The 22864-nt window shown below is 35.7% G+C and overlaps 1 protein-coding gene across 2 annotated transcripts in view; it reads right to left on the bottom strand.

The window, feature by feature from the left end:
- LOC138692843 (discoidin domain-containing receptor 2-like) overlaps positions 1-22864 on the bottom strand; it is a 1078796-nt gene that overhangs the window by 126689 nt on the left and 929243 nt on the right. For both annotated transcript variants that reach the window (XM_069816116.1, XM_069816115.1), the window contains exon 9: positions 8961-9168. In XM_069816116.1, the coding sequence (XP_069672217.1) occupies positions 8961-9168 (208 nt within the window). The remainder of the gene's footprint in view (positions 1-8960; positions 9169-22864) is intronic.

Genomic DNA, 22864 nt, shown 5'->3' with positions numbered 1-22864 from the left:
TTGGGGCTAAGCGGGATGAAGTTACAGGAGAATGGAGAAAGTTACACAACACAGAACTGCACGCATTGTATTCTTCACCTGACATAATTAGGAACTTGAAATCCAGACGTTTGAGATGGGCAGGGCATGTAGCACGTATGGGCGAATCCAGAAATGCATATAGAGTATTAGTTGGGAGGCCGGTGGGAAAAAGACCTTTAGGGAGGCCGAGACGTAGATGGGAGGATAATATTAAAATGGATTTGAGAGAGGTGGGGTATGATGATAGAGACTGGCTTAATCTTGCACAGGATAGGGACCGATGGTGGGCTTATGTGAGGGCGGCAATGAACCTTCGGGTTCCTTAAAAGCCATTTGTAAGTAAGAGACCTAAATATTTCATTGTACTTGACATACTGGTAATATTATTTACGTATTGATGCGTTGCAATGAACTATGATATGCATGTGCAAGGCATGTAATGTGTACCATAACGTGTTTCAAGAAACTTAGCAGATTTCTTCATATAGCTTGCAGCATCTGTAACATATAGTAACACATTTTCGAATTGCACACATGATGGCCATAGCAACTCCATAGCAGTATCAAAAAGTACACATATGGTGGAATAATTAACCCTCTCTAACACTTCACTCATTAGGAGATAGGGTCTACAGCAACATTCCGCACTAAGGGCACGTGACGTCCAACGGAGTCCATGCTTTCATCAGTAGAAAGAAACCCATATCTTCTCATTTTGTAATTTACACTTCACTTCACTTCACGGAGTTTCGCGTTTTATAATTGGTTTAACGGAATATTTGAAGCAATAAACGCGTCACACACATCTTCGATATGTTCGTTCAAGTACAGACGTGGACAAATTATTAACAAAATTGACGATTTTTATGATATTTTGTTTACAAAATTTGACTTTTCAATTTAGACTACAGTTGACAATTTTGGATATTTCCATCATTACAGTAGAGAGAAATATGCAAAAATGTCAACTGTAGTTTAAATTGAGGAGTCAAGTTTTGTAAAAATATATAATAAAAATCTTCAATTTTGCTAATAATTTGTAAATTAGCAAAAATGTCAACTGCATTGAAGAGTCAAATTTTGTAAAAATATAAAACAAAAATCTTCAGTTTTGCTAATAATTTGGAAATATCCAAAATGTCAGCTGTAGTCCAAATTGAAGAATCGAATTTTGTAAAAATATACAACAAAAACCTTCAGTTTTGCTAATAATTTGTAAATATGCAAAAACATCAAATGTAGTCCAAATTGAGTAGTTAAATTTTGAAAAATATGCAACACTAATCTTCAATTTTGCTAATAATTTGGAAATACACAAAAATGTCAACTGTAGTCTAAATTGAAGAATCATATTTTGTAAAAATATATAATAAAAATGTTCAATTTTGCTAATAATTTGTCCACGTCTGTAGTTGTGAAGGAGATTCCTGCTGTACCTTGCTTAAATTCTGTTGTCTGTTACATGCGAGTTTATGCTTATTGCTATTTATATGCTTCTTAACTTTGCATGCCATGTCGGCTACCAAATTCACAAAACAGTTCATTACCATGGATGGAAAACACATTTTCTCCTTATTGAGGAACATATTTCCTTAGTGTTTCTATCTCGCGTACTTTTGGTCTCGGCATTCTGAAGACCCGTGTTCATTTACTTTTGACTGAATTGTACTAAGCTACGCCGGCACTACTCCTACCTTAACAGTGATGCGTGCGAGATAGAGTTGGGTCGATTCGTGAACGAATCGTTCATTCGAACGACTAATAATAAAGAATCGTAAGAATCGATTCGTGGTATCAACGAATCGTCGTTCAAAAGAATCGTAACGAATCGTCGTTCAAAAGAATAGTAACGAATTGACATGGTATCGTAACCCACGATTCTATTTACTTGTTTGATGTAACCTGTCAACGAACATTTCCGAACCGTGCCGAATGCTCCCGAGCGAGAGTGAAATCAAAATATGTACTGCATATGTTAAGTATGGAAAATAATGAATACAAACCTGAAATGTGCATAGTTGAATAGAGATGTAATGCAAAAAATGTACTTCGTAATAAGGTTCAGTTGATAAATTATAATTTAGAAACATTATCTTGGGTAATTTTGTAGACTAATGGAGGTCGTGCTGAATGGTTCCAGCCAATGAGAAAGAGACAATCCAATGTCTCGCCTCTTATGCTATCTATGCGAGAGATGTAGAACGTTTTTGTTCTACGCGTGGTTTGCAAAGGAAAGTGTCCTGCGAGTCGTTCGTTGACGAATCGTTGACGAATCGTTGGAATCGCAGAGTAGGAAGAATCGTGAACTCGTTGACGATTCAAAAGAATAGTTGGAATCGCAGACTGAGAAGAATCGTGAACGAATCGTTAGAATCGATTCGTAATGTATGATTGAATCGTTGGAATCGACTTCTGAAAAAAGAATCGTGTTGCCCAACTCTAGTGCGAAAGTGCTCGGTTCATAAACATTAGCTATACTACATCGCGCGTTTTCCTGTAGCAATACTTTCTCCGGGGTCTAGTGATGAGCTAGCTGTTCCTACACCCTCTGAATCATATTCCATAGATTCGGAAGAAGAGCCTTGTGATCCAGAACCATCCACATCTACAGATCCTGACTTTGCACCTGATGTTAAATCTGAACATCACAAAATTAGCCAAAATGAACTAAACGATTTAGTGAGAGACCTGGAACTTTCTAAAGCCAAGGCAGAGCTGTTAGCCTCCAGATTCCAACAATGGAACTATCTTGCCGAAAATGTGAAAGTGACATTTTTTCGTGACCGTCAGAAACATCTTGAGAAATATTTTTCTGTGGAAGGCGATTTAGTGTTTTGTAGTGATGTTAGTGGCTTATTGAGTGCTCTGAACATTAATCACATTTCTGATCAGTGACGGTTGTTTATAGATGCCTCAAAATTAAGTCTCGAAGCTGTATTACTCCATAATGGCAATCAGTTGCCGTCAATTCCTATTGGTTATTCAGTGCATATGAAGGAATCATATGGCAGCCTGAAACTCCTTCTTGAATCAATTCATTATACCACTTATCAATGGAAAATATGTGCAGACTTCAAAGTAATTGCAATATTAACTGGACTCCAACTACGCTACACTAAACACTGTTGTTTCATATGCGAATGGAACAGTAGAGATAGAGCTTCTCATTTCATTAAAAAGGAATGACCTTTACGTCAAGCTATGGAAACTGGAAAAGTGAATATTAAACATGAACCTCTGGTAGAATCTGAGAACATTTTAATTCCTCCACTACATATAAAACTTGGTCTCATCAAAAATGTTGCTAAAAAGTTGGCCCGAAATGGACCGGCATTCAAATACCTAGTTTCAAAATTTCCTAAAATGAGTGAGGCCAAGTTAAAGGAAGGAGTTTTTGTTGGCCCACAGATTCGTCAACTTCACCAAGATGAGATATTTGAATACCTTTTAAATGATGTTGAGAAAGAGGCATGGATTTCTTTCAGAGAAGTCGTAAATAATTTTTTGGGAAACAAACGAACTGAAAACTATGAGGACCTTGTTACGAATTTGCTGTCTTCTTATCACAAAATGGGATGCAACATGTCCCTTAAATTACACTTTTTACACTCCCATCTGAATTGTTTTCCTGAAAGTTGTGGGGAAGTAAGCGATGAACATGGGGAACGTTTCCACCAACAAATATCATTAATGGAAAAACGTTACCAGGGAAAGTGGAGTGCAAGAATGCTTGCTGACTACTGCTGGACAGTCATCAGGGATGCTCCTCAACTCGACTACAAGAGGGAAGCAAAGAGAAAGCACGTTTAGAAAAGGTAAGCGATGTTTTACAAGACATCGGACAGATTTTCATAGAAAAAAATGACTATCGAATTTTTCTTAATATTACTCTGAAACCAGAACCAACCTAGCATTTTTGTTGTCATATTCGTGTTCAGCATAGTGTGATCTTTTAGAAAAGTGAGGTTTCATTCATGTCGCAAACAAAAAGTCAAAATTTGTTGTCCAGGTAATCAGCCCAAGCGGAGGTCGAACCCGCGCCCGAGCGCTACACCGGATCAGCAGACAAGCGCCTTAGCCGACTGAGCTGCGTCGGTGGCTGAAAAGCTCTTAAAGCCAGTTTGCAGTGTGTTGTTAAAAATGTACAAATAATCCTTTATTGCGATGTTTCCAGAAAGAACGTATATATCAAGCACATAAAAATGAATAACGGTAGGCTTTCCCGGCGTTTGATATAGAATAACTCTTCTCGGGTTCTCAGCCAGGTGAGTTGGAGATTAGCTTCCAAGCTTTCGACGGCTAGCTCTGCCATCTTCTTCAGGGATGAAGAACGGCGTGAGTCAATAGCGTGTTTGAATTCTGACGATGAAGAACCCTACCGTTATAGAATAACTCTTCTCGGGTTCTCAGCCAGGTGAGTTGGAGATTAGCTTCCAAGCTTTCGACGGCTAGCTCTGCCATCTTCTTCAGGGATGAAGAACGGCATGAGTCAATAGCGTGTTTGAATTCTGACGATGAAGAACCCTACCGTCATAGAATAACTCTTCTCGGGTTCTCAGCCAGGTGAGTTGGAGATTAGCTTCCAAGCTTTCGACGGCTAGCTCTGCCATCTTCTTCATTCATAGCCGTCGAAAGCTTGGAAGCTAATCTCCAACTCACCTGGATGAGAACCCGAGAAGAGTTATTCTATAACGGTAGGGTTCTTCATCGTCAGAATTCAAACACGCTATTGACTCACACCGTTCCCACGTTCAAAACCCTGCAGTCAACGATCAACCCTTCACGATAATTATTAAATGAATGTCCCTGCCAATTCTTGAACACAACCGTCAGCGGTGACAGCCTGCTAATGTGGAGCACCACACGTTGCGTGCTCATAAGTTGCGGAGTCCCACGTGCTCTGGTTTCCAGTCAAGCAATGCATTATTTAAATTCCAGATTTAGGTCAGCATTAATTTTACAAATCTGCGTTACATCACACATTATAAGAGGTGCTCACACACGTTTAGTTACGTCACCACGGAACACTGCTGAGCTTTTGAAGCGTAGACAAGTACATTACAAGACCTCCAACAATGGAGAGACTATTCAAATTGTAAGCCACTGGTGGCAAAAATATGAACTATATCTCATGTTAAAAGCCTGATCGGTACTACAGGTACTCATTACACCAACCATATTTTTTTCGTATTATTCCCCAAAGGTACAACCCGTAATGATTTATCAACAGTAATCTCACTAGAGGTTTTGATTTGTCTAGAGAAAATCAAAACTCGAGTGGGATTTAATTCACTATTACACGATTAGAAGAAAGTATATAAAGATTAGAAGTAACGAAGTACTCTAATACAATAAAATATTAATTGGCTTACGAAAATACAACTGTCTTCAAATGTATTATTGTACTATCTCAACATTACAAATATTACGCTAGATGGCAGTAGTGTGTTATGATTAGCTGTCTTCTTGTTATCAGTTGTGCTAACTATGGAATCTTCATTCAACTCTGTAGACGGTTACTAGTCAAGAAAGCTTTGTTGATTCAGTTTCATTTTTATTAAAACATTTGCATTCCACTTCAATTATCCGGATCCCAGTAATCAACGTCACTTGACAGACGATTTTCAATAAATCTTAGTATATTAAACAATCTCTGATAAGTGACTATCCATAATATCATATAGCAGAAGCTATAACATAACCTAAATAATATAAATAAGTGTTAGAAAAGTTTTAATTGGGGATGATGAAATAAACAAGAAAAGGTTTAATTAACGATGATGAAATAAAAAATAAACGTGAATAATTTTAAGAGAAACAATTATTGAATGTACAGTTTTCAAATTTGAATGTTTTAGTGGTTGGTTGTTCAGTTGATGTTATATTGGACGTGTGCATAAAAGAAGTGGAACTCGTTGATGTACATGGTGTATTCCTCAACTTATTCAGGATTTCCGAATGGTGCTCTTCATTTATTTGTAAATAGGGTTTCAGGGAAGATGCATAGCTATGATCAGTGATCTTTATTAATTCTTATTCTTCAATGTCAATGCGAGTCATATTTGAAAGTGCTGTGCATCGACTGGAGTGGTTTGTATTTTTTTTTTTTTTTTTTTTTTTGTTTTGACGTCGAGACCAGTGCAGTTTGAAATGTTGGCAAACAAAAAACAAATGCTAGGGTAGTGATAAAAATAAACAAATGCTAGGGAAGCGATGAAATTGTGCGATAAGCAGTCATGATTGGTTGAAAGACGTCCTTTCGTACCGTTTTATTGGCCAAAAGTAGTATGACGTAGTAAAAGTGTAATAGTCAGCTTTAATGAAATGATCAGCGACAATATGTACTCCACATATGGTTTTTGGTTTAACATAGGCACATGAATATAAAGATTGGCGATTAAAATGAACACCATTAACAATACATTCCCTCTGCTGTCCGAACTGTTCACACCAACGGACTGCGTCTTTAGTATTCAAACATAACAGGATCACCAACATCTAACCACCGACCAGCTGAACAGAAGTGGCTAATACGACTACCTTCTATCCGACTGAAATACTAAATCAGCCGAAAAAAGACGATTTCATGTCTCAATAATGACATAAATATTTTAAAATTGGTAAATTCTGTAAATAATAATTTATGTTCAAATAAGTTGTCAACTGGCAATACTTACAACCAGCTCCCCCATCATTACATAGGAACACAGCTAACGACACTCCGGCCCCAATGCAGCGAACTGATCAGTTTCCAAGGTGATATCCCTGCATCGTAAAAGTTAATCCTACTTGTTTTTAGTGTACAGTTGATTTGAACGATGCAAGACACATTGTTCAACGCGACAGAAAATGTGCATCAGATTCAAGATTAAACATGTAGAAATGAGTAAAATAAAGGACAGAAATAACAGAGTTACTTCGGCAGGAAAGTGAGTAATATACTTGGGGACCGTGTTTTGGTACAATTCTACGGATTTGGTACAATTTTAAATGGTCTATACGCGATAGTAGTTGATTTTTTGGTACAATTCAGTATAAGTTAATACAATCTGTACTTTTTATTTAATAATATGAAAACTAAGGATTTCATTATTTTTTATCTAAAATGTTAATTTATTGGTAGTACCAGCATGATTTTTTGTCAGTAAGCAACAACGATATTAATTCAGATTGAAATCGAAGTAAGTAAGAAATTAAATGATTGGAAATATAAATTACTGCTTTTAAGAATACATTTCTCCTTTGTCAGTAAGCAACAATGATATTAATTCAGATTGAAATTGAAGTAAGTAAGAAAGTAAATTATTGGGAATATAAATTACTGCTTTTAAGAATACATTTTTCCTTTGTCAGTAAGCAACAATGATATTAATACAGATTGAAATTGAAGTAAGTAAGAAATTAAATTATTGGAAATATAAATTACTGCTTTTAAGAATACATTTCTCCTTTGTCAGTAAGCAACAATGATATTAATTCAGATTGAAATTGAAGTAAGTAAGAAAGTAAATTATTGGGAATATAAATTACTGCTTTTAAGAATACATTTTTCCTTTGTCAGTAAGCAACAATGATATTAATTCAGATTGAAATTGAAGTAAGTAAGAAATTAAATTATTGGGAATATAAATTACTGCTTTTAAGAATACATTTTTCCTTTGTCAGTAAGCAACAATGATATTAATACAGATTGAAATTGAAGTAAGTAAGAAATTAAATTATTGGAAATATAAATTACTGCTTTTAAGAATACATTTTTCCTTTGTCAGTAAGCAACAATGATATTAATTCAGATTGAAATTGAAGTAAGTAAGAAATTAAATTATTGGGAATATAAATTACTGCTTTTAAGAATACATTTTTCCTTTGTCAGTAAGCAACAATGATATTAATACAGATTGAAATTGAAGTAAGTAAGAAATTAAATTATTGGAAATATAAATTACTGCTTTTAAGAATACATTTTTCCTTTGTCAGTAAGCAACAATGATATTAATTCAGATTGAAATTGAAGTAAGTAAGAAATTAAATTATTGGGAATATAAATTACTGCTTTTAAGAATACATTTTTCCTTTGTCAGTAAGCAACAATGATATTAATTCAGATTGAAATTGAAGTAAGTAAGAAATTAAATTATTGGGAATATAAATTACTGCTTTTAACAATACATTTTTCCTTTGTCAGTAAGCAACAATGATATTAATTCAGATTGAAATTGAAGTAAGTAAGAAATTAAATTATTGGGAATATAAATTACTGCTTTTAAGAATACATTTTTCCTTTGTCAGTAAGCAACAATGATATTAATTCAGATTGAAATTGAAGTAAGTAAGAAATTAAATTATTAGGAATATAAATTACTGCTTTTAAGAATAAATTTTTCCTTTGTCAGTAAGCAACAATGATATTAATTCAGACTGAAATTGAAGTAAGTAAGAAATTAAATTATTGGGAATATAAATTACTGCTTTTAAGAATACATTTTTCCTTTGTCAGTAAGCAACAATGATATTAATTCAGATTGAAATTGAAGTAAGTAAGAAATTAAAGTATTGGGAATATAAATTACTGCTTTTAAGAATACATTTTTCCTTTCCCTCAATGCTCTGTCATCTTGAAAATAGGTTTCTATTGTTGACACGATGATGTAATTAATCGAAGTCACCATCAGATGATAATTGGTATATGTAAAAAAATCAAACTCGTACTGCTGTAAATACTGTATATTTAAGGGACAAAAACATGTTACAATATAGTTTTCTGTTATGTATTATCTTTTCCCAGAATTTGTAATTCGTTGGGAGGGTGCAAGAGATTTGTAAATTTGATAGATTAAGTAAACAAAAAAAGTACAATTTGGTAGAATTTTCTGTGAGACCTGGTACATTTTATTTTTGGCCAGCGCATTACAAGGACTGAGAACTGAATCAGCGCCTACCTGAGTCGAAGGTGACCTCGCTGATCATGATCCACTTGGCGGCGAAGTGCAGCTGCAGCTTCACGAAGCGGCCGATGCGGTGATGCAGCTTGATGGAGATGTTCCTCGAGTTCTCGAAGATCCTGTCTTCGATGTAGGTGTACGTGATGGGCTCGCCCGCGAAGTAGCGTCCCCCGACGCTGAACATGATGTTTGCTTCCGAAAACACCTGCAACGAGGAGCCGTGGAAATTCAACTGTCAACTTCTGAACATACAGACCATCAACTAGTGAGACATGAAGCGTCTCCGCAAAACATATTATAAAGCTATGACCTATGTCAAGATCGAGGTCGTTACTAATCTTGCAATCATAATAATGGAACTGTTTGTACTTCTTCCATTGCTGGTAAAGTAGTAGTACATACGAAACGTATCCAAGGTTGAATATACCGGGTGATTCTGTAAAGGCGTGCAAAAATTAGACAGAAAATAGAGGATCCTCTACTGAACATTTGAGATAGGGAACTGCGAAGAGAAATGAAGTCGATCAAGTCAGTTTCGCTGTAAATATCTGGGGATGGCTTCAATTTTGGCGTAGGCTTCCGGTGTGCATGGGTTGTTGGTTTCCAGGCTTCTGCCGCGTTGTCTCGGTCATTGGAGCTGAAGCGGCAGAAGCCAGGAATCCAACAACCGATATCTTCAATCACTTGTTCATAAGTTTTTTACTTCAGTAGGTTATTTTACGACGCTTTTTTTAACATCTTAGGTTATTTAGCGTGTGAATGAGATGAAGGTGATAATGCCGGTGAAATGAGTCCGGGGTCCAGCACCTAAAGTTACCTAGCATTTGCTCATATTGGGTTGAGGGAAAACTCCGGAAAAACCTCAACCAGGTAACTTGCTCAGACCGGGATTCGAACCTGGGCCACCTGGTTTCGTGGCCAAACGCGCTAACCGTTACTCTACAGGTGTGGACACTTGTTCATAAGGAATCAATAAACACGGACATAGAACTAGTTGCCAGGATTTTAATGTGGTTCAAAACACGCCAGGGATATTTGAAAGGAAAGGATGCGGCAGAATGTCGTACGCCGATGTTATGCTTGCATTGCGGTTGGTGACCGTCATTCTGAGCGCCTGCTGTGAGGTGTAAAGTGATATACGTTAACGCAGGTTTATAAATGATATGAAAATAATTTAAAGGTCAATGTAAATAATATGCAAACAGAAAGTGTAGCGATAGACATACCTACTTAATCTGGCTTCTCAGACTCAAAGTTCTCTATCTCAAAATGTTCAGTGCAGCATCTCCTATTTCCTGTGTAAATTTTGCACGCCTTTACTGAATCACCCTGTATCTTCGTCTACAAATGAATAAGAGGCTCAGTTCAGAAGCAGGTTTAAGACATAAATCAATGATGCAAAAGAAGAATTAACATTAACTTTCGAGAGTATTAGGAAAATTGTTTAAAATAATTCTGAAATCAGTGTCGATGCTTAATCAAACTGTATATAGACTTACATTTATTTATTTTATCTTGAATTACGAAAATGAGGAAATCTTGCCCACGTCCCTGTTCTAATCTTGTATCATATCTTCTACAATCTTTAGCTGCACCTCAGCAGATATCTAATTTTCATTTTTTTTCCTTTAACAGCTACACGACTAACATTTCATATCATTTACATCTCCATTCAATACATTTCATATGAACTCCACGGTTATCACGACATCAAAAGGATTTAGATAATTAAAATGACTTGTTTCTATCATTGTGTTTTTTAATATAACTTCTTTCATAACTCCTTAATGCCATTGGTGTCAGCTGTTATGATCGCTTAGATTGGATTAAAAGTATGATTTTGTAATATAAAAGCTATTATTAAGATAAAACTGTTACTCAGTCACTGAAAAGAATATAGATCGCAGAATTCAAACTTCAAACTATTTAGAGTTCGCAATCTCTTCAGAACGTCCACAAATTTTCTGCTCTGTTCACAGCATCACTAAATAGGATCAGTTCGCGTTATTTTGGGGAACAAGACTAGCTATAGATACCATGTGTTGCACTTTATAATGAACGTTGCCAAATTAACCGCATTGCAACAATCGAAAAGAACTCTCGAAAGGTAAATCTCCGTTCTCAAGTGAAGTTACTGTACAATATGCTTTCATTTAATGCATACTTTATATTGGGCAAATTTCCGGAGATTGAAACTTTAGCACACGTCTTGGGATTCTGTGAACAGGGATTGCTCTTGAAGAACTCTAGACATCATCTTGTACGATCCAAAATTGCTGCCGCATTAAGAAATAAGGGCTGGATAGTAGAAGAAGAAATGTCCTGTCTAGCTGAAAATGGGACCACGAGACGAGTAGGTATTTTAGCGTACAATGCTGACACTAAACAGGGCATCATTGTGGACCCCACGATACGTTTTGAAGTAGAATATCATCAGTCAGCCGAGGTCCACCTTGAGAAGAAGTCGATCTATGAGCCTACAGTCAACTATTTCAAGCTGAAATATGCCTTGATTCACGTTGAGGTATTCTGCTTGCTCATAGGTGCTCGAGGGACTATACCAGCTTTTTTCGAAGAATTTCGACGGCAGTTTGCTCTGCCAACATCTCTGAGGGATGACATTGTGATAATTGTGTTAAAAAAATCCTGCCAAATCCTAATTAATCATGGTGCCATATTAATAGCAATTCTAATTTTTCACGCACTTTCCTTTGTTTCCCTTCTTTAAAATTTAATATCTATGTTTACGTATGTATATTAATTATTTTTAGGATATACTGAGTCCGTAAGGGCTACCCTCAATTGGGGGAAGTTCATTATTATGATTATTATTATCATTGATTAAAGTTATTATTATTATTATTATTATTATTATTATTATTATTATTATTGTGACGACCTCACGACCGGCAGAAGGAGGGCAAAGTCGGCCGTGGTTCGGCGCGGAAGTTGCGCGCGCATCTGCTTCCTGGGGCATGTGCTGTGGCGTAGAGAGGAGAGGAGAGATGGCGACCGCGGCAGTGAGGGGAGAAATACAGAGAATTCGAGAGGTGCCATCTTCTGGAGATTCGTAGAAATTTCTAACATCGTACTCTCTGGAAACTACGGTTTGGTTATAAAAGAAGAGAGGCAAGTGAGCTGGAGCAGTTGTTGTTGTAGTCGTTGGACAGCAAGCCAGCCAGTATTGTGTAGCAGTAAAGCCAGCTTTGAGACCGGAGTTCGACTTGAGTGTGTCCGCAAATGTGTGAGCGTCCGAAGTCCTGAATTCGAGTGCAGTGGACCGCAGTTGGGGACATGAGTTCGAAGTTCAGTGGACTGTCTCTGAAGGTCTGGGGTTCCAGATACTGTGAAATCGAGTGACGGAGCTAGAAGAACTAGCCAAGGCAAACGAACTGTGAACTGAGAACTGACAGTTCTGTTTTGTAAATAGTGCTTTGTGAACATTAGTTAAGATTAACAGTTCATTGTTGTTCTCAATAATCTAAGTAAATTTTCATTGTCGTCGGTGGAGTGCAATAACGAATACTGTGTTACTGTGTGGAGTGGAAATCCCATTGTTGACGGGAGTAGAATTAAATTGTAGAACGTGATTATTATTGCCGTAATAATAAAAGTTACATTGTTGTGTTGGAATAAATTTACATTATTATTATTATTATTATTATTATTATTGTTGTTGTTATTATTATTATCATTATAGTATGTAGTATGGAACTCTATTACTTCCACTGACTCGGCTAAGCTTAAGAATATTCAAAGAAAATTTATTTCCCTTTGTTCTTATAGATTTTTACCTAATTATGATGATTATAAATATGAGATTAACTGCAAATATTTTAATTGCTGTAGTTTATTTGCCAGACGTCAAGATCTTGATTACTTATTTTTTTGTAAAGTCATTAAGGGTGATATTGATTGTGAATCTTTCCTAAGCAATATCAGTCTTCGTATTCCTGCTAAGGGTTTAAGATTTCATAAAATGTTTTACAATAGAAATTCTAAATCTCTCTCTCCGGTCTGCAGATGTATAAAATATGCGAATTTGCATGGATCAAACTTAGATCCATTTAATGTGTAGTATATATTTTGAAGTTTTATATCAGTTTTCATTTACATCTTTTGTTTAAATATGTATTTTAATATTATTCTCGCTAACTTTTATATCATTTTGTTATTTATTAATTTACTTGATTCCATCCTTTCATTTTCAAATACAATTACTTTTATCTCATTATGCTATGTAGTTTAGTCATCCATTTTATCCCGTCCATTCATTGTCATTATTGTCGTTGTATTATAATCTTGTATATCTTTGTAATACTATTTTATATGATTCCATTCTTCATTTATGATTCCATTATTTCATTTGTAGTTATCATTTTAATTAATTGCCATTAATTTAATTATTTATTTGTACTTTTATTGTAAATTATTGCTAATGTTTTTGTTATATTGTTTGTGCTGAACTGTAATTGGCCTCTGGCTGTTGTACAGCACATTAAATATAAGTAAATAAATAAATAAATAAATAAATAAATAAAATAAATAAATAAATTATGTATAACAGTCCAAGTGTCCTGATTCTTGACTAATAGTATATCTTACATAGGTATATTATGTATTCATTTATTTGTAATTAATTTGATGTAGTCAGGAGTATTGTCTGACTGAAATGAAGTGCAATTAAGAAGGTAAACTGGCTGTAAGGATAAGTAGTTGAAATACATTTCATGGTTCAGCTGGAGTTCCTCAGACGTGACGGCAGAGTATCACATTTTATTATCTTGTCTATTTTTTCCTACGCTTCTCGAGTTTCCCGTAAGCCCCACACTAGCTATGCTCTATTATTCAGCGCGAGGTCAGAACCTTCACATGCAAGTCAAAGCGTATCCAGTTTATCACAACCGAACACGTGTCTATACTTTATAGGCCGGGCCTGGAAGTTTAGTGATCTCACATCGATCAGACAAATCGTACATAAAATAAAAAGTTTCCCACTTCACAAACTTCTTGTGGCCATAATTCATTCGTGCCTAGCGCCCGGCATATCGTATCGACCAAGCAGCGACTCCCGCATAATGTAAATTTTAACAGCACCATTTACCATCAGGAGTATGCAGGGGCAAGGATGAGGCCATCACGTAAGGAAGGGCACAAGTCTATAATCTGCGGTCAAGGGACAACATCCCCCCTCGACAAACGTAGCAATATAAAATGCGACAAAATCAAATAGGAGAGGCCTGCACGTAACTTATTCATGTCGCCAACACGGACTTAGAAAGGTTCACTATGAGAAGGACAACTGCGCACTATGAATCAACATCACCATCATCAATCTGCAGCTATTTCAAGAATAGTCATTGTTTGTGATTAAGGGTTGCTTTAAAATTGTAAATAAAATGTTATTCCTTGTGTTAAATCTGGACCAGCGACACTAACGTATGCTGGGTAAGGTGAATGGCTGTGTAAGCAGTGCTGCCAGCATACATCAGTCCTATCATTCGTTCGATCACTCATTAATTAAACCTTCCTACATTTACCCACATATTCATCCTATGATTCATTCAATCACTTGTTCTTCTATTCATACATTCATTCAATTATTCACCCAAATATCCATTTATCCTTCCATTCAATTATTCATTTAACAGTCCACACCTGTGGAGTAACGGTTAGCGAGTCTAGCCGCGAAACCAGGTGGCCCGGGTTCGATTCCCGGTCGGGGAAAGTTACCTGGTTGAGGTTTTTTCCGAGGTTTTCCCTCATCCCAATATGAGCAAATGCTGGGTAACTTTCGGTGTTGGACCCCGGACTCATTTCACCGGCATTATCACCTTCATCTCATTCAGACGCTAAATAACCTAAGCTCTTGATAAAGCGTCGTAAAATAATCTACTCCAAATTCAGTTAACAATTGATATATTCTCCAATACTATTACCTATAGTCTTAATCCATCCTTTCACTCATTTATTCATTCGTTATCCACAGTGTTCTGCCCAAGGGCAGGTCTTTCATTGTAAACCCAGCATTCTCCAGTCTTTCCTATTTTCTGCCTTCCTCTTTGTCTTCGCATATGATCCATATATCTTAATGTCGTCTGCCATCTTATATCTTCTTCTGCCACGAACTCTTCTCCCGTCCACCATTCGTTCCAGTATATCCTTCAGTAGGCAGGTTCTTCTCAACCAGTGACCCATCCAATTCCTTTTCCTCTTCCTGATCAGTTTCAGCATAATTCTTTCTTCACCCACTCTTTCCAACACAGCTTTGTTTCTTATTCTGTCTGTCCATTTTACACGCTCCATCCTTCTCCACATCCATATTCCAATGCTTCTATTCGCTTCCTTTCACTTCGTCGTAATGTCCATGTTTCTGCCCCATACAATGATACACTCCACACAAAGCACTTCACTAGTCTCTTTCTTAGTTCTTTCTCGAGAGGTCCGCAGAAGTTGTTCCTTTTTTCTATTAAAGGCTTCCTTTGCCATTGCTATTCTTCTTTTGACCTCCTGGCAGCAGCTCATGTTACTGCTTATTGTACACCCCAAGTCTTTGAAGCTGTCCACTTGCTCTACTGCCTCATTTAGAATTCACAAGTTTACCTTCTTTATTTTTTTTTACTTGTCAAAAGATATACATTCTTAATTATAAATCTTCGCCTGATAAAGGTTTCATGTGTTCCATGAAACTGAAAACAGACTTCAACTTGAGGGCTGAAGCGATCTTTGAGGGCTGTTGCGGTCTTTGAGGGCTGTCCTTCCTTAAGGAGATTCAAGAATAATTTAAAAAGTTGTGTATAAAGTGCAAATTAAAATTAAGGTGACATTTAACATTTAATTTTTTAAGGTGACATATATTTATTTAGCCTGACGAGTTACTCCCTTGGTTTGAATTGTAAATTATTTAAAAAATTGCGTGTAAGAGGGCCTTAGACTAGAAATGTTTAGCTTAAATGTAGTTCTGTTTATAAGTATGCATAAGGGTGTAATTATCTGTCTTATTTGAACTGTTGTATCAGTGAACCGAGGTGAGTCAGTGAAGTTGTGGTTTTACAGTGCAGTGAATAGTTCAGATCAGTGATAATTTATAGCGTCAATGAAATGTATTCTATAGTGTCAGTGAAATGTGTTATAGAGTGTCAGTGAAATGTGTGCTAAAGTGTCAGTGAAATGCGTCATAGTGCCACTACAGTGAGTGAGATGAGAGTTTGACTATTGAAACTTATGTAGGGCCTGTACATATGTAGGTTGTATTGTAAAATTAGGTATTTTATGTTTTATTATTACTTGTAATTATTGTGTTAAATTGTATTGTGTTTTCTTATTGTATTGTGTATATAATTGTATTGTGTATTGTAATTTTATTATGTATTGTTTATATTGTGTATACCACTGCCACCTGGTGCTTGCCCACTTGCAGTGTAAATAAATACATACAACTTCACTATCGTGGAGAATAGTCACAAATATTATGATCTGAAAGAAGTTCTCCATGTGCAGCAGAATTGGAAGCTTCCTCCTTCCACTGCCTCCCCACACGCGCTCACTGGCTTACACACGATAAACACTCCATAACAGACTGCTGTGGGGTTTACATCCATCTTTCGGAACTTTAAGCGAATATTTTCTCCTTATTTCCTCCTCCTGCTAAATCCATTATGCTTTATTGAGGAAGGATGATTTAGTTGTGACGGCGGCACGTGGTGCTGAAGGGAGACATGCGGGATGCCCGCTGCCAGGAGATCTGACAGTTACGTGTCTCAAGTAAAATTAACTTGGAAACTTACCTTGCAGGCTCCCCCTCTTTCCTGTCCACTATATTCGTTACATAATTTTCAAGTCTCCAAGTCTGTTCGAATTTCCTTCCTAGTCACTTATTTCATTGCATGTATTGGTGAATAAGCTGAACTCGGAACTGACAGTAGGAGCTCCAGCCACAAACACACACTCACGCCCACAGACCCGTATTTACGCATGGGCCCGGGCTCAAAGCGGCAAAATCGTAGGGGCAAAATTTTAAGAAAATAAAATGTCTGAATTGTAAATAAATTTTGGAATTTTCGTAGTTCACAGATGCCTGGCTCATATAGTAGCATAATGTTAAATTATTGTTACATGCCCCTTTGTTTTCAATTTGACTGCTAAATGGCTAAGATTTGCATTGAGGCCTATAGTGAACGCAAAACAACTATGAACAATGGATAAGCCAACTGAATGCTGATTGAGGCCCAATGTTGCCAGACAGAGACAGCGAGAGCGACATAGACTGAAGACAGCTGATCTGTCTTATGCCGCATCTCTGAGTGATAGACTATAGTAAGCTATAGCAACGTTGCGAGATATCCGACGAACAGAAAAATTCACTAATAAAAAAATGTTAGATACGCCTATAATAAATATAAGATAACCGAGCGACGTGGCTCGGCGGTAAAGCACAAGATTCGCATTTGGAAGGTCTCAAATCCAGACCCCGTGGCAAGCCAATCTGATGGTTTCCTCTCACTCACAAAGGCAGATGCCAGATTTTAAATTTGTATATCATGATTAATATACAGTATGTATATGTTTGGAAGTGAATCCTGAAAAGACAGAATATATGATTATGTCCCGTGACGAGAATATTGTACGAAATATAAATATAAAAATTGGAAATTTATCTTTCGAAGAGGTGGAAAAGTTCAAATATCTTGGAGCAACAGTAACAAATATAAATGATACTAGGGAGGAAATTAAACACAGAATAAATATGGGAAATGCCTGTTATTATTCGGTTGAGAAGCTTTTATCATCTAGTCTGCTGTCAAAAAATTTGAAAGTTAGAATTTATAAAACAGTTATATTACTGGTTGTTCTGTATGGTTGTGAAACTTGGACTCTCACTTTGAGAGAGGAACATAGGTGTTTGAGATTAAGGTTCTTAGGAAAATATTTGGAGCTAAGAGGGATGAAGTTACAGAAGAATGGGGAAAGTTACACAACACAGAACTGCACGCATTGTATTCTTCACCTGACATAATTAGGAACATTAAATCCAGACGTTTGAGATGGGCAGGGCATGTAGCACGTATGGGCGAATCCAGAAATGCATATAGAGTGTTAGTTGGGAGGCCGGATAGAAAAAGACCTTTAGGGAGGCAGAGACGTAGATGGGAAGATAATATTAAAATGGATTTGAGGGAGGTGAGATATGATGATAGAGACTGGATTAACCTTGCTCAAGATAGGGACCAATGGCGGGCTTATGTGAGGGCGGCAATGAACCTCCGGGTTCCTTAAAAGCCAGTAAGTAAGTATGCATGTATATATATATAGCAGATTTTCAGAGCGAATAGCTAATAGCTCATGTTGTATATAACAAAAAAACCTGTAATATCATATTGGTGAAAAGGTAATAGTTTTTTTTGGAACTTTTTTTTTTCCAAATGTATAACACCTTCTCATTCGGTAAATGTTCCGAGTAGGATCGTGATTTTTGTCCATATGGATAGAAAATCTAATAAAGAATAATTTATATTTCTGGTGTATTTATATTTCGTATAACTTAAATTAAATCAAAAACCATTCATTTCAAGCCACTGAACGATGCGAGCAATTGCAACGTCGTAGCCAGAGATGGAGGTGGAGAGGAGATCACCTACGGAGACAGACCGGAGTTCGTTGACCTCTTACATCTGTATTACGAGAAGAGAGAAGAGTGTGTTAGCGGCGATGTTGCCAAATTGAAACTTAATTTTCTAATTAACCGTGCATTTAATCACAAATAGTAATATAGGTCTTGTATTCATTTAAATGCACTCCATCGTCCCTTTCAATCTGCAGCACTATTTCACTTCCATTCTGTATGTACTGTCTACGTGTTTTTAGCGATTTGGACAATTCTTTTACTATTGGAGAATGTAGGCTATATACGTATGTAATTTCGGTAACTACTGAGTGGATTGAGGACTGAGCGAAATGCGGCATAAGGTAGAATTAAAAATATCCTTTATACATGCCGAAACTTGAAGTTCAATGAGTGATATGTAGTTAAATTTAATCCTGTTTTAAGGTAATAAAATTTATCATGAATTTTCGAAAAGAGGCAGCGATTAATACGGTACCTTAAGCGAATATTTAATATTTACAAAAACAATAAATATGCATATATCAAATTAATATTACGACATATCGATACAATTATTTGATTTCAATATTAAGATTGCATAACTCTTTTATTTGTTACTAGCTGAAAGCACCCGATGTTTCATGGGGTTTCCTTTCTGCTTCTATTTTTAATTAAACTGGTTATTACATTTTCGGAAATCTCGGAAACCTAACTATAGACAACCAAAACGAATTGTCTTTACTAAGGTAAGATGAATCTTTACTTAACAAAATATAAAACAGTTCTAATCAGGCACTGAAAATAAAACATGTCTCATGTACCTGACGTTCAACGGTTTTTTTATTTATATATTTATTTCTTTTTATTTATTTATTTTTGTGTAGTTAAGGCCATTAGGCCTTCTCTTCCACACAGCCAGAAATACAAATAAAATAAGAGAAAAATCAAACTATGAACAAAGTAAAACCCAAAGAAAATATGATTCCTTTTCCTTTTTCTGATCAGTTTCAGCATCGAATCAATATGTAGGGCCTACTTGTTGCACGAATTATCTAGTTTTAGCCTTCATGATGTGTATCAGCAATGTTATTTAATTTCGTGTTATAATTTCCAAGGCCTCGTGAAAGTCGATGTTGAATACAACAGACAATAATAAAAACAAATGACTGTAGAAGATTGCATTTTAGTATTACACAGGAATGTTTGATCGCATTTATTTTTTTAATTTTTAATTAATTTAATGTCCATTTGCACAATTTTAATATAGCCTATGTTTTTCTCCAGGTTATGAAGGTTAAATGTGCAAACTTTGGCACATATCGGTCAAAGCGTGTAGATATTTTGGTCTTTATTGATACTTTGCTGTTATGAAATTATGGACAGAATTATTATTGTATTCCACATTTTATTTTATTTATAGCTAATTTTTCACTAAGTAATAATAAATAAATTCTATTTATTTCCAATGAGGCCAGATAATAATAATAATAATAATAATAATAATAATAATAATAATAATAATAATAATAATAATAATAATAATAAACTTCAATGTCTTTAATGCATTTAGAGTTTCCTATGTTTTAGAACTTTATTTATTTTTCTTTGCACTTTTTAAAATTAAAACTTAATTATGATTTTGTTTTCAAAATACAGAACTTTACAACTATCGATTCGTCACCATGCGTACTTGGGAAGATAATTCATGGAGGACAGAATAACACTGAACAACCTAAAATATTCTGCAAACAACTGCACATTCAAACTTTAAATATAACACAAGATAGTGAACTTGTGTAAGGCTACAGAATCCCTCTTGAACCGGAGACCATTCAACTAGGTGGAATACTTTCTGCGGGAGCGTCTTCCCTACCACTTCCCCTTCCGAAGGATCACAAGAATCAGAGAAAAAACGAGCTGAATTCAAAATGAGGACCAGGAAGCGTCCCTAGTAGATAGCAACACTTTCTCCTCTCTGCTTATCTTTGCCTTGTCGTAACCAGTTCATTCAAGTTATCTCAAACAAGTCCTGCTGCCTCCTCAATAATAAATTACATCTTAAAATTAAATCTAACAGCCTATACTCTACAAATTGTAAGTTGGTTGTTGATAAACATTTTTACTGGATGACGCATTATAATACACATTTTCAGACTTGCATAACCCTACACGAATTCGATTAACAACAGGATGTGAGAAAACTTCACATAGCATGAAACGGTAATAAAATCTTCTTTGGAGATTTCTTTAGCGCGAGATACCTGTTATTTTGAGTCGTTGTACCTAAATTATTGTGGCTCAGGTTAAATGAGAGGAGAAAGTTACATTCCCTTTCTCTCTTATATCGAATTTTGCACACCTCTATTCCCTCCTACTTATCTGTCCGATTCTACAGTCTTTCTCGCTATCATAACTTAAATATTCGGTCACAATATGATAACACGCTAGAAATACCACTCCACACATCATCTCTGTATTCTTCATCTTTCACTGTTGCTACTTCTCGTCACTGGAATTCTCTGCCGCCTGAAGTCAAGGGCTGCCGAACTTTAATTTCCTTTAAATGTAAATTAGAAAAATGTCTTATGATGAGTTGCCAGACCTAACGCGTTTAATGTGTTCCACTGTATTTATTTTTATTCTTTTTGTTTCTTATTTTTATTATCTAAATCGTGTTTATTTGTTACTTAACGCCAATATGTATCCCACTGTGTTTTTTATTATTAATCTATTTTTTGTGTACATGTTGTTTAATTATGTAAATCCTACTTAATTGTAATCTAATATTAATATGTATACTAATGTGTTTATTTTTATTATTAGTGTGTACATTTTTTTTATTGAATTATCGGCTTCTGTTTTTATGTGATTCGTATTTGATTCTAACAACATTAATATGTATTCCACTATGTTTATTTTTATTTTATGAGGTAAATTTTATGTAACTATCTCTTTTGATCTCATTATGTACCTAAATTGTATCAGTATGTAATTACTTAATTCCGATCCAGTTTTATGTTCAACTATGTAAGCAAGTTTTAATTCTGGTTGAGTGTAAGAGAAGGCCTTACGGCCTTAACTCTGCCAGGTTAAATAAAGCCATTATTATTATTATTATTATTATTATTATTATTATTATTATTATTAATATTAATACTAGGCAACTAGTGACATCTTCCTTGGCCATGTTTATTCAGTTATTGCTTCAAGAGTTTGCTTCAGTAGAATGAGAAAGTATATAATTTTCAAGGCGTAGTTTATTGCTTCAAAAGCTTGCTTAAGTAGCATGGAAAAGTGTATTATATTGATAATATACTTTATATCCTCATGGGTTAAAATGGGTCGATTATTTATGAAGCTATTTATGAGTTATAAAGTTCTATCTACACTTCTATAATCTTAGTAAAAGTTACGATTGGATTAGCGACTTTTGAAGACGACTAGACAGAGCATAGACTCGGAGGGATTTCCTATGTAAGAACATGTTAATAATGTCTATAAAATGTCATCGTCAACGACCCACATGTCCAAGGCGAAGGTCGTCCATTCAACATCACCATCATCGAACTGCAGCTATTTCAAGAAGTCATTGTTTGTGATTAAGGGTTGCTTTAAAATTGTACATAAAATGTTATTCCTTGCGTTAAATCTGGACCAGCGACACTAACGTATGCTGGGTAAGGTGAATGAATGGCTGTGTAAGCAGTGCTGCCAGCATACATCAGTCCTATCATTCGTTCGCTCACTCATTAATTAAACCTTCCTACATTTACCCACATATTCATCCTATGATTCATTCAATCACTTCTTCATGAATATGTTCTTCTGCCCATACATGCATTCAATTATTCACCCAACTATCCATTTATTCTTCCATTCAATTATTCATTTAACAATTTATATATTCTCCAATATTATTACCTACAGTCTTAATCCATCCCTTTACTCATTTATTCATCCACCTATCCACTTATTAACGTACCCATTTATAAATCAAGTTCATTCATTTAATCATCAAGACATTCAGTGGTCATCAGCACAGTGCACCCTCGGGCTAGCGTCCCTTACCCGCGGATAAGACATTGCACTAGTGTGCATCTTTGGCTGCTGGCGGGTATGCTTTCTTCCTCTCCCTCCTGCACGACGGTGTATATTCCGAGGCACTCGTTACCCTTTACCCATTTCATCGCATGCTGACACCACTGCTCTAATTATTGCATTCTCGATCCAACTAGCAACACTTGCTCACTTCTTCACACTCTCGTCCTGCACAAAATCATACCTTCCTTACCTTTGA

The sequence above is a fragment of the Periplaneta americana genome, chromosome 17 (genome assembly GCF_040183065.1).
Source record: "Periplaneta americana isolate PAMFEO1 chromosome 17, P.americana_PAMFEO1_priV1, whole genome shotgun sequence".
In the NCBI taxonomy this organism is placed as follows: domain Eukaryota; kingdom Metazoa; phylum Arthropoda; class Insecta; order Blattodea; family Blattidae; genus Periplaneta; species Periplaneta americana.
Note: the sequence above shows the minus strand (reverse complement) of the source record. Positions and strands in the feature narration are given on the sequence as shown.